The sequence below is a fragment of the Ambystoma mexicanum genome, chromosome 4p, assembly GCF_040938575.1.
Source record: "Ambystoma mexicanum isolate Mex_15411 chromosome 4p, UKY_AmexF1_1, whole genome shotgun sequence".
NCBI lineage: Eukaryota > Metazoa > Chordata > Amphibia > Caudata > Ambystomatidae > Ambystoma > Ambystoma mexicanum.
Genome location: NC_090927.1, coordinates 278,115,949 through 278,133,305, shown reverse-complemented (window position 1 = coordinate 278,133,305; position 17,357 = coordinate 278,115,949). Strand labels below are relative to the sequence as shown.

Genomic DNA, 17,357 nt, shown 5'->3' with positions numbered 1-17,357 from the left:
AACCCATAAGCGCCATCATCACACGCACCCCCGGCGCTAAGAACGGGGAACCATATTCTAGCGACACCCGGTGCCGGACCGGAGGGGTGGCATCCTACACCAACCACAAAGCAACAGCATCCGGAGCTGGGCTAGAGGTACAGTGGCCCTTATCCAACGGGCCCAACGGGGGATCTGGTGCGTCACCACATCGTCACACCAGCGCACCGTGAGGTCACATAGGGGGCGCCGCGACAGGGGACTTCATCAGGGGCAAGTCGTTAGTGCAACTCATGAGCATAATCCACCCAGGAAGCACCACCCTGCGGACCCCAGCGGCGGCACACGGGGCACGCAACCCACACTAACAGTAAACAGTCGCGCCTGGGGTGGAAACCTCAGGGATCAAGCTTGGTGCACGCAGCAACCAGCACCAGCCCCTTCCCAAGCGCCCCGTCCTTTGAACACAAGGCGACAAGCTCACTACAGCCACTTCCACCCCCTGCCGGCACCACCATGTCAAAAAGTAGCAAAGCGTCAAAACAAGCGGACATTGCAGCAATGATGCTCGCCCCCAATCAGAGCAAAGCAGGAAAATCTAACCAAGCGCCGATGCTCGGATGCTTATCATGGCAAAGGATCGCAAAACAAGAAACAAGTTATAACACAGAACTTTATCCAAAAATTGGGATAAAAAGGCAAACCCTGAAAAAATAAAATAACCATCAAGTTTATTTGTTCATCTATTTTGAGCCTGTCAAAATTAGCTGGATATATGCTAAAATCACAAGAATGCAAATACATTTCCTCTCCTGATGAACCATTGTTAGCAACAATGGGGAAACACGTGTTGAGAGAGATATAGTTAGGCACAGATAATCAGTTTAACAAAAATAATTTTTCTTGAAGAAGCTACTAAACTATAGGGGTGGAGTTAACACCTAATATCAAGTTGTATCAAGGATTGAAATGGTATGAAGTAAACACAAAACTGGAACAATTTTTGTTTGAATGTTCTTTAATCTATTGTGCAAAATAAAAACAAAATTGAATTGACTCACCTTGAACATATTCTTTGAATAAGGTTGGCGCATTTGAGTAACTTTTCCAAACTTCTTTTTTTACTCAAGCGCCGAGTGAGACGACCGGCAGCGCCCGCACCACGGAAGAGCCGCAGGTTGAACACTTTGCCACCAAATCAGATCTGAAAGATCTCCTGCTGGTACTCAACAATGAGATCCAGAAGGGCACAGACGAGGTAACCACGAAAATAGCCTTGATCGATAAGAGAGTGGAGGAAGTGGAAAAACGCACTGAGGAGGTTGCAAATAGCTTGTGCGACAACACATATGAATTGGACCGCGGCCTGAACAGGATAGCAGCCCTAGAGGCAAGATGCGAGGCGCTCGAATCCAAGCAAGAGGACCCGGAGAATAGGTCCCGCCGGAATAACATACGCCTCTGCGGGATCCCCACCACAATAACCGACGACAAGCTCGAAGGCTTCACCAAAGACCTGTTCAGATTCATAATAACTCTACCGGATAGCGCTCCTCTAGAAATCGACAGGGTCCACCGCACAGCACCAAGGAAAGGATCATCCTCCCCTCCGGACGTCATCGCCCAGATCCACTTTTTCAAGGTCAAGGAGGAGATAATGAGAGAGGCCAGATCCTCAAAACAGATCATTTTCAGAGGTGCCAACACTGCACTGTATCAGGACCTGGCGAGCACGACCCTCCAGAAATGGAGAGCCCTCCGCAAACTAACGGAATGGCTGCAAACACGGAAAATTCAATATCGCTGGAGCCATCCAACAGCCCTAAGCTTCGAATGGGAAGGAACCTGCAAGCTGATCCGCAACCCAAAGGAGGCAGACCGTTTTCTAGGAAAAGGATCCACCGACGGGGACTCCGAGCCAACGGCGCACTCCCAATCACAGCCCGGCTCGCCATCGCCCAACCGCTGGTCACGTGCCGGCAGGCGCTGCAGCCCATGGAGCCCCTGGAAGCAGCAGGACCCGAACTGACCGAGGGGCCCTAATGCTCCGCCCGCTTGCGATGTGGAAGGTTAGTGTGTCACCCCCCGGAATACCGCTGGGACACATGAGCACCGACACCGCAACGGATCCCCCCCTTCTCATTCGGGTGAGAGAGGTAGGGACCTCTGATACCCACGGGGATATTCGTATGATCGCAGCTAAGGACACAATCCCACACCAACCACTATCTACTCCGGCCATGAGCCCAATACGCCTCAACTCAGTAGTTTCTCGCTATCGTTACAAAGCACATCTCTCGGCGGCGGGGTTGACTAGTAAACCCACGGATGAGCTTTATGGTCTCATCCCAACAGTTCTTGGGGTGTAGGGGGGGTTGTTCAAGGGCCGGGGAACAGTTTGGAAGCCCAATTGCCCCAGTTAACAGTTATAGTCCCACACATAGAGATCGGCAACAACGGCACATCAACACATATGCACGGGAACCCCACTAAGGCCCCCCCGCTACTGCGCAGCACTACTCGCACATAACTAGGCACTCCCTCATAATCAATGGGCCCGGACAACATTAGAGGGGTTCTGATCCTGACCTGGAACGTCCAAGGTCTTAACTCACTGAGGAAGCGCAAATCTGTGGAGAATAGACTAGCATCGCTAAGTGGGGACATAGTGATTCTCCAGGAAACGCACCTTTTGCCAAGCAATGAGCACCAAATCAAATTCAAGCGTTTCAAGCAAGGCTTCTTCGCCTCCAGCAGGGAGAAAAAGATGGGGGTGGCAATCCTGCTAAGCGATACATTTCCTCTGACCAACCCCACAGTCAAAAAAGACCCAGCCGGCAGCTCCTCATACGTGGACACATTGCCGAACAGCCAATTACAATCGCGGGGATCTACGTCCCCAATGCAAACCAGGACAATTTCATCCTGGAGCTACTCCCCCTGTTGCTAACTTTCACCACAGGATACCTCCTCATTGGGGGAGACTTTAATGCTGTCCCAGATCCCGTAAGGGATAAATCACTGCCCCTGTCTAATCCAGATATCACCCGGGGTCTGGCGCTAGCCAACCTACTAAGATAGTCGGGCGCAGCGGACATTTGGAGGGTAGCTAACCCAGAGACCCGCGATTACACATATTACTCAAACGCACATGGGGGCATTCCCGAATCAACCTCTTACTAGCCACCAGCACTCTATTCCCCTGCTTTAGCAACATTGGACCATACATGCATGGTATCCGACCATGCGCCAGTTTCGGCGGACCTTTCAATTCTGGGGGGTCCCGACCCTCCTCCCAGATTCTGGAAGCTTAATGATACCCTCTTGCTGGATCAGGCGATAAGGGGGCAGGCGGGAAGACGCCCTGGTCAATTATTTTAAGGAAAACCAGAACCCCGAAGTCACAAAAGGGCTACAGTGGGAGGCTATGAAACCGGTAATAAGGGGGGTGTTCATCAGCGCAGCCGCCGAGCAAGTTAGAATTTCCAAGCTCCACACGCAAGCTTTAGAATCAAGGGTCTCCACGTTAGAAAAGGAATTAAAGGCCCAATACTCCAGAAAGGCTGGCAGGGAGCTAAAAAACGCCAGAAGGACGCTAGAGATGCACTGGGCCCTCGGCACCACAAAGGCCTTGGCGTATACAAAACCATTCTATTATCAGAAAGGCAACAAGGCAAACCGGCTGCTAGAATACAAATTACAAAAGACACACAATAGGAATAACATCACAAATCTTAAAGGGCCGGATGGGAAGAACAAATTCACTACTCCAGACATAATAGAAACTATGGTAACCCATCACAAGTCGATCATGCAAGGGCCGCCCTCATCCCCGGAGAAAAGGCCCCAGCAGAAACACTATCATCATTTCGCGCCCCAGCCACTACTGCCTCCCTCGACTCCTTAGAGGCTCCGATTACTACGGAGGAAATCCTAGACGCCATAAAATCACTAAAGAACACTGCCCCAGGCCCTGATGGGGTGACGACCAAGTTTTACAAAACATTTGCACGCGTCCTAATCCGTCAGCTATCACTGTTGTTCAACTCCTTGCTGACTAATAGGAAGATAACAAACTCTATGGCCGAGTCAACCACCATCCTACTTCAGAAACCGGGGAAGGACCCTGAGCAGGCGGCCTCATATAGGCCAATAGCACTGATGAACACCGAGGGGAAAATCTATTCCAAAGTGTTAGCAACCAGACTGGGCAGGTTCCTCCCCGAGTTAATACACAAAGATCAAACAGGCTTTATCCCGGGCAGAGGGACATACGACAATATCAGACGAACACTGAACATTATCGAATCTCCGAACAGAAAGGGGACTCCGCTGCTAATCATCTGCATCAACGCACATAAAGTGTTTGACCTAATAAATTGGGACTACATCGGGAGCACCTTAACCCGCATGGGACTGGGTCCTAACTTGATAACCTGGGCTACGGCAATTTACGCGTCCCCCTCAACACAACTCTGAGTCAATGGCAGGAAATCGGAACCCATCCCCATATCCAGAGGTACTCGCCAGGGGTGCCCTCTGTCCCCTCTAGTTTTCCCCTGTCCATGGAGCCGTTCACCGAGAGGATTCGCCTAAATCCAAGCATCAGGGGGGTCACTGTGGGTGGGACAGAGTACACTCTACGCAGACAATGTCCTCCTAACCATCACTGACCCGGACACATCGCTGCAGCCCCTGCTTGAGGAACTAGAGTCATTCGGAGAAATCTCTGGATTCAGAGTGAACTATGATAAGTCCTCAGCATTACCGATCAACTTACCAAGGCGTCAGAGAGACACTCTGAGCCCCGAACTCCCCATCCCAGTCCCAGACCCCGTATGGGATAAATCACTGCCCCTGTCTAATCCAGATATCACCCGGGGTCTGGCGTTAGCCAAGCTACTAAGAGAGTCGGGAGCAGTGGACATTTGGAGGGTAGCTAACCCAGAGACCCGGGGTTACACATATTACTCAAACGCCACACGGGGGCATTCCCGAATCGACCTCTTATTAGCCACCAACACTCTATTCCCCTGCTTTAGCAACATTGGAATCCATACATGCATGGTATCCGACCACGTGCCAGTTTCGGCGGACCTTTCAATTCTAGGGGGCCCCGACCCTCCTCCCAGATTCTGGAAGCTTAATGATACCCTCTTGCTGGATCAGGCGATAAGGGGGCAGGCGGAAGACGTCCTGGTCAATTATTTTAAGGAAAACCAGAACCCCGAAGTCACAATAGGGCTACTGTGGGAGGCTATGAAACCGGTAATAAGGAGGGTAATCATCAGCACAGCCGCCGAGCAAGTTAGAATTTTTAAGCTTCACACGCAAGCTTTAGAATCAAGGGTCTCCATGTTAGAAAAGGAATTAAAGGCCCAATACTCCAGAAAGGCGGACAGGGAGCCAAAAAAAAGCCAGAAGGGCGCTAGAGATGCACTGGGCCGACCGCACCGCAAAGGCCTTTGCGTATACAAAACAATTCTATTATCAGAAAGGCAACAAGGCAAACCGGCTGCTAGCATACAAATTACAAAAGACACACAATAGGAGGAACATCACAAATCTTAAAGGGCCGGATGGGAAGAACAAATTCACTACTCGAGACATAATAGAAACCGTGGTAATCCATCACAAGTCGATCATGCAAGGGTCACCCTCATCCCCGGAGAAAAGGGCCCAGCAGAAACACTATCATCATTTCGCGCCCCAGCCACTACTGCCTCCCTCGACTCCTTAGAGGCTCCGATTACTACAGAGGAAATCCTAGACGCCATAAAATCACTAAAGAACACTGCTGCAAGCCCTGATGGGCTGACGACCAAGTTTTACAAAACATTCTCACGCATCCTAATCCCTCAACTATCACTGTTGTTCAACTCCTTCCTGACTAATAGGAAGATAACAAACTCTATGGCCGAGTCAACCACCATCCTACTTCAGAAACCGGGGAAGGATCCTGAGCAGGCGGCCTCATACAGGCCAATAGCACTGATGAACACCGAGGGGAAAATCTATTCCAAAGTGTTAGCAACCAGACTGGGAAGGTTCCTCCCCGAGTTAATACACAAAGATCAAACGGGCTTTATCCCGCTCAGAGGGACATACGACAATATCAGACGAACACTGAACATTATCGAATCTGCGAACAGAAAGGGGACTCCGCTGCTAATCATCTGCCTCAATGCACATAAAGTGTTTGACCTAGTAAATTGGCACTACATCGGGAGCACCTTAACCAGTATGGGACTGGGTCCTAACTTTATAACCTGGGCTATGGCAATTTACGCGTCCCCCTCAACACAACTCCGAGTCAATGGCAGGAAATCGGAACCCATCCCCATATCCAGAGGTACTCGCCAGGGGTGCCCTCTGTCCCCTTCTAGTGTTCGCCCTGTCCATGGAGCCGTTCGCCGAGAGGATTCGCCTAAATCCAAGCATCAGGGGGGTCACCGTGGGCGGGACAGAGTACAAAGTGGCACTCTACGCAGATGATATCCTCCTAACCATCACTGACCCGGACACATCGCTGCAGCCCATGCTTGAGGAACTAGAGTCATTGGGGGAACTCTCTGGATTCAGAGTGAACTACGATAAGTCCTCAGCATTACCGATCAACTTACCAAGGCGTCAGAGAGACACTCTGAGCCCCGAACTCCCCATCCCATGGGCCAATGCCACATTGGAATACCTGGGGGTCCAGATCCCTAAAACTAGCGCCCTATTCGAAAAATATAATTTTCCGCAGTTATTTAAATGCTCCTCACGGACCTGAAACAGTGGAACAAAAAGGAGATCTCTTGGCTGGGCCAAGCGGCAGCGGTGAAAATGAACTTGCTCCCCAGAGTGTTATATGGTTACCAGTCAATTGGTCGAAAACATTTGGTCGACAGGACAATTGGTCGACACCATTTGGTCGAATGCCAAATGGTCGAATTTTTTTTTTTTTTTTTACCCCTTTTTTTTTTTTTTTTTGGGGGGTCCCCCCCCCCCCCAACCCCCTTTTTTTCTTTTTTTTTTTTTTTTTTCCCCCACACGAAAACCCACAAAACACATATATAAAAAAAAAAAAAATTCGACCATTTGGCATTCGACCAAATGGTGTCGACCAAATTGCAGTCGACCAGTTTGTTGTCGACCAATTGACCGGACACCTGTTATATCACTGCCACGCACTCCCAACCCGTATCCCAGAGTAGGACCTAATTTCCTTGCAGCGGGAAGTTATGAAATGTATCTGGGGCGGAATAAGACCTTGCATCGCAAAGAAAATAATGACCCAGAGTCGCCGACTGGGCGGGCTGGGGATCCCGGATATTACTAGATACAAGCGAGCGGCCCAACTCGCGCATGCCTTTGCCTGGACACGCACCGAAGATCGTCCGTGCTGGCTGCAGCTGGAAGAGGCATGGTGCAAGACTCCCCTGCCCGACTTGCCGCATATACAGTCCTGGCAATCCTCCTCCACCACAAATCCGCTACCAGCAATATGCAACACGGTTGCCAGCTGGAAGGCCGCAGCCGGGAAAATGGGGAACCAAAAGTTCACTAGGCCCACTGACACCAATCTGGGGCAACCCAGGCTTCTCCCCTGGCCTCTGCAAACGCAGCTTCGCCAAGTGGAGGGAAGGTGGTCTCTACAGGATCTTGGACTTTCTGGAGGAGGGCCAGCCCCTCTCGTTTGCGGACAGCAAGGTGAGGTTTAACATCCCTGAGGAGGAAAGGTTCCGCTACTCGCAGATCTGCCACTGGATTTCTCAGCGCATTGTCAAAGAGCGCGGCTGCAGGGCTTAACGCCCCTAGAACTCACACTGCCATCCTCCCCTCCCAGGGTCAAGATATCCGCTCTTTATAAACTTTTGGAAAAGACTAACCCAGAGTCGAAGGAACGATACATACTGAACTGGGAGAGGGACCTGGGTGCCCCCTAGAGCCAGAAACGTGGAGCAGTATATGGGCAAGGCTGCACAAAAGTACCCAGTGCATTACCAACAGGGAAGGTGGATATAAGGTGTGCTACAGGTATACTATCACGCCAGTTCAACTGTTCAAATCGGGTGTAAACTCATCACCGAACTGCTGGAGGGGCTCTCTACAAAAGGGATCACTATTCCATCTCCTATGGGACTGCCCAAAGCAGCACACTACTGGAAAGGGGTGCTGAACCACGTCCAAGCAATCATGGGCCTTAACATCCCGTGGGACCCCCGAATCATCCTGCTGGGGGACACGGGGGACGGTGAGCTGGCACTTTCGGGGGAACATGGCCCGTCTGTGCACACAATTGCTAACAGCAGCCAAGATAGCGCTCGCCTGTCTTTGGAAGCACCCCGAGGGCCCCACTATTCCAATATGGTGGGCCAAGTGTTGGGACATCGTCATAGCGGAAAGGATTACAGCACTTCGTATGGGCAATCTCAATACCTTCCGGAACACCTGGGCCCCATTCATGGCGTATGCAGAACGCTATCCAGCTCTCACGCAAATGCCCCCTACCACCCGCTGGCTAGACTGAACTATAAACTGACGCACCTTCCCCGAGCCAGGCCCCTCCCTGCTGGTCTCCTGATCCCGCGGACTAGCAACGCATAGAACGAACTATGTGATAACGTATGATTTTTTTTCACCACTGCAATGAATTGTGCCATCTTAAGCCTTTGCCAATACTGATGTCTATTGTTTATTTGTTGTCTTTTTGGTTGAAAATAAACTATCCATGTTGGAAAAAAAAAAGCTGATGCGGATCATAACGTCTATAGTTATCGCGGCTTGACTCAGGCCCATACCATTCCATAGACAGTATTGTCTTCAATGTAACTAACAAGTGCCTGACTGATATTTCCTTCGTCGACTCGGTTTCTTAGAAGAAAATCATTCCTCTGCTGAGTCTTTAACTCTTTTCTCACCCCACCCCACAGATTCTGTTCCATTCATACTGTCACATGGCCAGATAGAACTTTACATTCTGCCTTCACTTGGCTTGACTTGCACCACTGTAAAACATCAAATCAGAACATAATTTGAGAGTATCCTTTATAAAAGTGGGAGTTTTGACTCATCCAGGTGTGGCGGGTGCCAAACGTCCATTAGAGCGACATTTTCTAAACCTGTTAACTACAGTGAGAGGGCCTGTGCAGAGTACATTTATCCTTGGGTCTGACGTTTATATCCTAGGGTGAAGCACTGAATTAAAGTCTCCTCTCGTGATCAATCACACGCCTCATTTCTGACCAGGTGAACAATTCAAGTTAGGCATAGGTGTTAACAGTTGGACGTCCTGGTTTGCCAGGGGCAACTCGATTTACTCTGCGCATCACGTTACTTTGCCCCGCAAATTCCATGAAGACGTGGAGCCTGCAAAGAAAACTTTCCACGCTGCAACTTACAAAGTTGTTTTGGGCGCAAGGGATTTTGCAGGATTTCTGCGCACTTTCTGTGAATCCGGCCCTAAATGGATTTGCTCAATCTCTAGAAGTGTTGAAATATTAGCTTCTCTAGCACCTGGTAATGAAGGAGTTAAAGCAGATCACCTACCGCATGAATTACAGCAATAGCAGCAGCAAAGGCTCTAGAGCACTAGAGCAGGCTGCCATTCCCCCAGCAACGACCTTCCCAAAATCAGCATTATTTAGCCCCCAAATATCAGCTTGAAAAGTGACCATTTATCACATTTCCACACTTTTGTCTCTGAACACCAGCTTGCATTGTTTCCAAATAAACATGTTTTTCTACCAAATACCAGATTGCCAAATAGATTAATTATTTTAATTATTAGCAGAAAGGTTAGGATGCTTTAGAACAACAACACATGTTCCCAAATCAGTAATGCCCCCACAGGAACTAAGGAGGTGGACGTAATCCCACCCCTGACACCAAGGACTGCAGTGATTCTACATTACCTACGCAGGAGTCGAGATCGCAGAGGAATGCCCCAGACCAAGGAGACGGCACATGCATGTTCGTTCCTGTAGGACGGAGCCAATTCCATGAGTTATTCAGATTCCGGGATCTATTTACTTTAATTTTATTTTTATTGGACATTTGTATGGTGCCTATACATAGGTGTTTCCAGGTGCCATAAGACAAGAGGGGGGCTAGGAGGGAACATGGGAAATGAAAGAATAGAGCAACAAAGAAACGAAGGAACGGTTATATTGGCCTTGTGACAATCCTACAGTGCAAGTGCATGACAATGTGATAAGTGCAAGGGTATAGGGGGTAGAGGGAGAAGTGCACAGTGGGGTATCCACACGGGTGGGGACAGGCAAAGTGCTGGTCAGGCCAAGGCATCAAGTGCCAGGGAAAAGAGGGTGAGAGGAGAGGAAGAGTGCAGTGGACATGGAGGACTAAGTTGGGATAGTCTGGAAAAGAGAGCCCGAGGGCAAGTGCTGGCAAAGGATGCTGGATGGGACTGGTGGGGGGGTGGTCTGGCCCCTGTATGACTAGGAAGGGACCAGGCCCCAGTTTCAGCGACAGGTGGAGAGTTTAGCAAGGGAGGGAGAGAGGGAAGGAAGAGGAGAAAAAGGAAGGTCTTTAGAAGTTTCTGGAATTTAAGAAGATCCGGCTCAAGTCTGAGGCGTGGAGGAAGGCTGTTCCAGAGGGAGGCGCCAGCCGAGGAAAGGGATCTACCTCCCATTCTCTGCTTGGAGCAACGTTTGACCTGCACAAAGTTGGAGCCAGAAGACAGAAGGATTCTAGCTGGGAGGTATTTCGGGAGAGAGAGCTGGATGTAGAGAGGTCCCAGGTCCCAGATATCCTTGTGGATGATGCATAGGGTTTTGGATTTGATCCTTGCAGTCACCGGGTACCAGTGGAGATATTTTAGGGCTGGAGAGATTCGGCCCCTGGGCTTGAGGCCATTACAAGGCTATAACCATGAAATTGAGTGCAAGAACCTACCTTGCCGTCTCTTCAGGAGCGCCTAAGCATGCAGGTCCCAGGACCGTTCACACCTGCCACTTTGAGATTAGAACCTAATCCTTAGTACACGGGCTATCAAGATATCTTTTTTCACAGCTGCAAGAAACGGTGACTTGCTGTGGCTGGAGATGGGTTCTGAGAAACCAATGGATAAGAACTAGAATGGTTATGCGATTTCTAGTCTCTAAAACAAAGTATGTCCTTGCTGCTAAAAGAAAAGTAATGAGAATGCAGTAACACTCGTCTATACTAGAAAACTCGATATTTCTGCACACAGAGATGTCAAGGACATAGAGCAAAGGACGAAAACCAAAGAAAGCTGTTTCAATTAAAGGTTTATGAAAGACTGTCAAATACCAAGTAGTTTTTGGCTGGCATTGAAGGAAGCTGATTGGCTCACAAGGAAACAATGGGTACCACTGCGAGTCACTAAATGGCAACATGCTGTTCTATTACTACTAGCCTGTCATAAAGTCGTTTCCCAACTAATAGATTTGCTGTCAAATTATCAAACGGAATACCACAGTTCGCGTGGTCTTTTATGGTAAGGAACAATTCTTCTCACCGCAATAAGAGTTGATTATCATTGTTTTCAGGTGTTGGTCACAGTTACGATATACAGAAGTATTTGTCATTACACCCAGGAATTCCCCGGGAATAGTAGAAACTGTAAGGATGTTCTTCTTTGGGTTGAGTGTTGCCTGTTACACAGTGAATGGGGAACCTTCACAATGGACATCTTGGATGACGTATTGGCATAGAATGACTGTTAAATATCCATGATCTTTTTACAAGATATATTAATATGCTGTTTTTTACACAGATTCTGCAACAGGGTCTGGGAAGTTCACAAGAAAGGGTACCCCAAATTATCGGTGCAATCTCTACATCCAACTCATCACCAATAACTAATGGTGCAGAAGTGAACGCAATGGTGAAAATTTTGGGGAAAATCTCAGACGTGTCTTCCACTGGAAACAATACATTTGGCACGAACGTTGTGAAAGTAAGTTTAATGGCATGTGTTTGTCCTTCAAATGAATACATAAAAAAACAACACATCATTAGATACTAGGCACTGTGGACAACGTGAAACATTACCTGAAAACGTCATTCTGATTCTGATGACGGTGGGTGAATCGCTGGAAAGAGTGTAATTGATTGCGTGTCCACATGGAAGTGATCTTTCCAGCATTGCTGATCCGTCTCCATACATGACAGGGGAGGATCAGACATTTCCAGCTGGTCTGGATGGCAAGGTGCGGAAACCTGGATGGATTCCCTTGTTCTTGTTCCCGGCCCCATGTGCATTTGTTGTATCCGCTGTGCTATTTTAGAACATTGTGGATTTCTTTATTTTTATTTATTTATTTATTTTGGTTGTTTTAAGTTTTTATTCCATTTCAACATTACAAAGTTCAAACATCACAAGTGAGCCATACATTACCTAAGCAAATAATTAACAGCATATATAAAAAATAAATCAACAGATGCAGGAACTAAAGAAAAAAGAAAAGAAACCAAGAGGATAGAAGAAAGAAAGTCAGAAACCAGGAAAGGACAGAAAACCAGAAAACTATTGGTTAGCCAAAGGTCAACAATGCAGAATCAACGAAATAGTGAACCAAAAAATTACAGGCATAAATAAACATTTCTCAAACAACATTGTGGATTTCAACGGATCGCCTCAGATATTTCCTGATGCAAGAAAAACAGGCAGTTAGGGAACATCATGCAGTTTTACATGGATTTGGTCGGGGATCCCCACCGACATCAAACATTTCAAGAGGACCCTGCATGGGAACCTCAGAAGCTGAGAAAAAGCACAAAAAGCCTTTTTTGTGGCTTTTTCACTGTATCCACAGCTATTGTAAAAAGGGTGGGATGGTTTTGCACCCTTATATTTGCTGCACAGCTGGTTTTAATACATGAGCACTGAATAAAGATCCTCGATTGATAATGAACTGCCCACTGCAAGACATGCATAGAAGCATGCAGAAGTTAATTTGCAGTCTGTCATATTAGACTTTGGGCCTGGTTACAAGTTGTGTGGAATGCGTTTAACGGCACCGGTAATGGTGCCGGCGCTGTTAAACGCATTCTGCACTATTATGAGGTTCCCTCGCGGACCCGATGTGGATGTCTGGTTTTACCAGACGCCCAGAGCGGATCCCGCGAGGGGACCAGGGAGCTAACAACGGGCCGGTCGTAATCGGCCCGTTGTTAGCTCCCGCACCCATTCCCATTGAGCCCTATGGGGGCTCAAATGGGAATGGGGAAGGTCCAGGCCCGGGTTCCCTGAAGGAGGAATTACCAGGCCCTCCAAACTTGGAATGGCCCGGTAATTCCCCATTCAGGAAACCCAGACCCGGACCCAATTTTGAAGGAAGCCATGGCGCTAGTAGCGCCATGGCTACCTCCAAAGTTGTAATGAGGCCCCTTATCACAGTAAACACAAAAAGGCATGGATGGATAGCTATGAAACCCTCATACCAGCTCAGACCTCCTCTGGGTGACCATATACAAATCTATTTTGACCCTTCCCCAAAAAAGACCAGTACCAACTGCAGGTCTAAACACCTCTCCGCGCGAACACAAGTAACCCAATGGTTGCGATTGAGTCAGTGGATAGCACAGAGGCAATGCGCTGGTTTTGACAGCAAGACCACGCAGAGCAACAGAGGTTTGAATAACGGATTTGCGCTTAGAAACCAGACTCAAGTACGGTATTAGGCGCATTATAAAAAAAATTAAATAAATAAAATTCAAAGATTTTAATCCGCCATTGTTTTCCATCCCATAAACATCTAAATGTTGACTTGGGCAGAGAAGGACTGGAGAGTGCAAAAAAGGCAGGAATGAAAATCTTTTAAAAAGTAAGGTTTACCTATATATGTATTTTCAAGTCTGGAAATATCTGAATATTTTTTCCATCTAAGGGAAACACTCTGCTTCTTGGGAAGAGTGCAAATCATGACATTGTGCACTGTCACTGGAAACAATAGTTTTAAGCTTAAGGACTCAGCATAAGGGAACATTTGGAAGCTACTAGCCAATGGTGGACGGTGTCCCAGTCTTGTGGAGGTAAGGACCAATTGCCGGGTTGCTGAGGATCTGAGGTAATACTTTGGTAATGGCTGGCATCAGTTCAAGGGGCTAGCATATGGTTTTGTTAAGAATGAGTAGTCTATTCCCGAAATGAAATGGGCCGCTGGTAGTGTAAGCCTGTCTGCCAAGCCGTGCTGGTAAAACAAGAGAATGTGAACATCTACATCCCAGTGTTGATTAAGGTGCATCAGGTAAAGAATGAGGGGCCAGAAGAAAGGGCCCATGTAATTGAGGAGCATGGCAGCAGTCAGGTTTATGAGACACTGCACAGACTCCTGCATCCTTAAATCCGATAGAGGTCAACCAGACTAAGGGGGTCATTACGACTTTGGAGGTAGCCATGGTGCTATTGGCACCATGGCTGCCTCGAAACCCATGTCCAGGTCCGGGTAGACAGAATGGGGACTTACCGGGTCATTCCGACCTTGGAGGACCTGGTAGGTCCCCATTCTGGATACCATTCCCCATTCCCATTTGAGCCCCTACAGGGCTCAATGGGAATGGAGAAGGAGCTAATAACGGCCCCGCAAATAGCGGGCCCGTTATTAGCTCCATGGTCCCCAGCTGTTCCTGGTGCAACCCGCTAAGGGACCTGGGAATGTAGCGGTAGGGGGTTAACAGCACCGGCATCCTTACCGGTGCCGTTACCCCCTACCGTCTTACTCGGAATGAGGCCCTAAGTCACATGACAGGCTGACTCAGCATCTGTCTTGGAAGACTATCACAGGAACATGCTTGTCAGGGAAGGCTATGACCAGTTCTCTGTGTGGGGACAAAATGATCCATCAGTGAGTACAAGAAAAGGAAGTTATAAGGGAACATTGCCCACTCAGATGAAAGCAATAAGAAGTCTGTGGTAGAGCTGGAGGAGCCAGAGTCGGCTCAAACTTAGAGCCAAATGCTTGACTCTGGCTCGGCTAGAGTTGCTTTGTGAAAGAAGAGCCCAACTGGAGCCACACCAAGCATGACCTCATCCACGTTTAAAGTTTAAAGTGTCTCTACCACCCAGTACCAGTGAAAAGAAGTGCATGGAATCATCTACTTGCACAGACTACTTTGTTTATCTCTAGCTACGAATTGCATGTTTGGTGGAAACTAAAGATACAATGAGAGCATGTGTGGGTTGAAACCTGCAACCAGAACAACTGGCTTCCACGTGTGACCAATATGTGCCATCCTGGGCAAATCAATGTACTTAAATGGGTCATATTTCCTTTGGCTGCCACAATTGGGATCGCTCATAAATGATTCTGTTAAATGTGCACTACAAAGAAATCTGCACTCATATATAATATATGAAACTACAGTGTTGTGTGAAGAGTCGTACGGTTCCCTCACTGAAACCTTGCCTAAAGACTCCTCCCAGGTGGTCCGGGAAAGCCAGAAGCTTTCTGATCCTGACCGTGAGGGTGGTTGGTGTACTGCAGGAGGATCACCTGGGAGGAGAGAAGGCCCAGGGTGGTGAGTAGATCCCGTGGGGTGACACACTGTATTTGTCCTGTGACAAGGAAAACCTTTTCAAGTTTCCTAAACAGGTAATGGCTAATTGTCATCGTGGTGTCCCTGACATACATATGGAATATGGGGTACCGGACACAAGTATTATACAATCTGAGAAAGCCTTATCAATAGCAAGATCCTTTAAAGTTATTCAGGATACATACCTTTCTTATTCCCAAAGGTATAATGTAAAGGAATCTGGAAATGTTGCCTTCAATGTATTGTCTTCCCCTGTACCAGCCAATTCAGAAGGTTTACTTTTAAATAACCTTAAGGAAAGTAAACCTACCCTTAAAATTAAAAAGCAATCTAAGAGAATAAAATTTGTTGTTGGGGACTTCATGTCCCATAATACAATAAGTACTGGGACGAGAAATAGGGCTGAAGAAGTATGTTGTCAGCACAGTCAGGCCATTGAGCCTAACAGGCAAAACCTTAAGGCACCTGAGAGGCATAAAAAGCCCCCTAAGGTGCAGGCAATGGACAGAAGGAGAGGAAGGAGCTGGAATTGTAACTGGAGTGCATGCAGCAGTAGCAGAAGAAGTAGAAAGAATAAGGCACAGAGCTGGCAAACCAAGCAGAAGTGGGAGACCCACAGGCACACCAGGAACGTGGATACAGCAGATTTCACCTGCTTGCTCTGAGAGGGTGCTGATCCCCCAAACTCTGAAGTGCAGAGGCTGCGCAGCAGAAGATCTGCAGAGAGGCTGTCTTTCCCCATATGAGCCTGATTGCTGTATTTGCTGGAAAAGAAATGTGTCGAAGACCGAAGCGAGGAGCTGTAGGCAAGTCGGAGGTCTCAGGAGTGAGCGGGGCTCCTACACCGAGTGGCCATATCAGAGACACCTGATCATAGGAAGGGTGTGGTTCCCTGAAGAGCCAGAAGTAGTAGAAGTTTTTACCCGAAGTGATGGAACTCAAGCAACCTGCAGAACAACAATACCAGAAGCCAGTGAGTTAAACCAGGCATACTGATTCCTTGTGCGAACACTGCTGGCAACAGTATCCAGTCTGTGTTTCACTTGCATAAGAAGTAGAAGCAAGCTGAAGTTGGTTGATGGATTCGCTGACAAGGGAACAATGGAAGTAGCACTCGCTTCTGAATGGAAAGGTTTTCTTTTCCTCATGTAGAAGCTGAATGTTGCCGGAACACCGTTGTTAAACCCATAAAGTCTTTAAACTTTGTGAAGGAGTGGTCGCATGTACCTAGTTTTGTTTCCTAGGCGCGAGTGAACATTACAGGTTGCGTGTCTTTCATTAAGCAGAACGACAGTTATGAAATACCATTGTTAAACACTTAAAGCTTTGAAACTCCATGAAGAAGCGGTCGTGTGTGCCTAGTTTCATTTTCAAAGTGCAGAGTGAACTTCACCTCGGTATTGAAACAAACAATCATTGTTACAAGAAGTCAAGTGTTTAATTACCAAACGCCATAAGTGCAGTCGCGCTGTTGGCAGATCCTTTCAACCTTCTGCCTCAGCTGAGTGGAACATGCTTCCAAAGGGCCTGAACCTTTACCCCAATTTTCTTAATTTAGGAAACAGCTGACAACATTTCTTGTAAGAGAGTATTTCGCTTAATTATTATGCACCTCACTTGAGTCTGATTTCTTGATGATGGGTCCTTTGCCTCGCTACTCTTGTGTGCTTTGTCTGTTCTTTTAATGTCCTTTGCGTTAGCGCTTTGACTCCCATGGCCTTAAGCGCTCTACAAATAAATGAATAAATAAATACAAATATATACATAAATAATGCTTGACCGCCATAAGCGCATACTCTGATTTTGCTGTGAGCATCTGGTTGAGTTCAAATGTCATATGAAACACCATCCCGGGGGTACTTTCACTTCTA

The 17,357-nt window shown here is 47.8% G+C and overlaps 1 protein-coding gene across 1 annotated transcript in view; it reads left to right on the top strand.

Moving 5' to 3' along the window:
- The window catches only part of LOC138452822 (adhesion G-protein coupled receptor F3-like), a 496,652-nt gene that overhangs the window by 306,528 nt on the left and 172,767 nt on the right, over window positions 1-17,357 (top strand). The window contains exon 12 of the mRNA XM_069605163.1: window positions 11,723-11,905. Coding sequence (XP_069461264.1) covers window positions 11,723-11,905 — 183 coding nt within the window. The remainder of the gene's footprint in view (window positions 1-11,722; window positions 11,906-17,357) is intronic.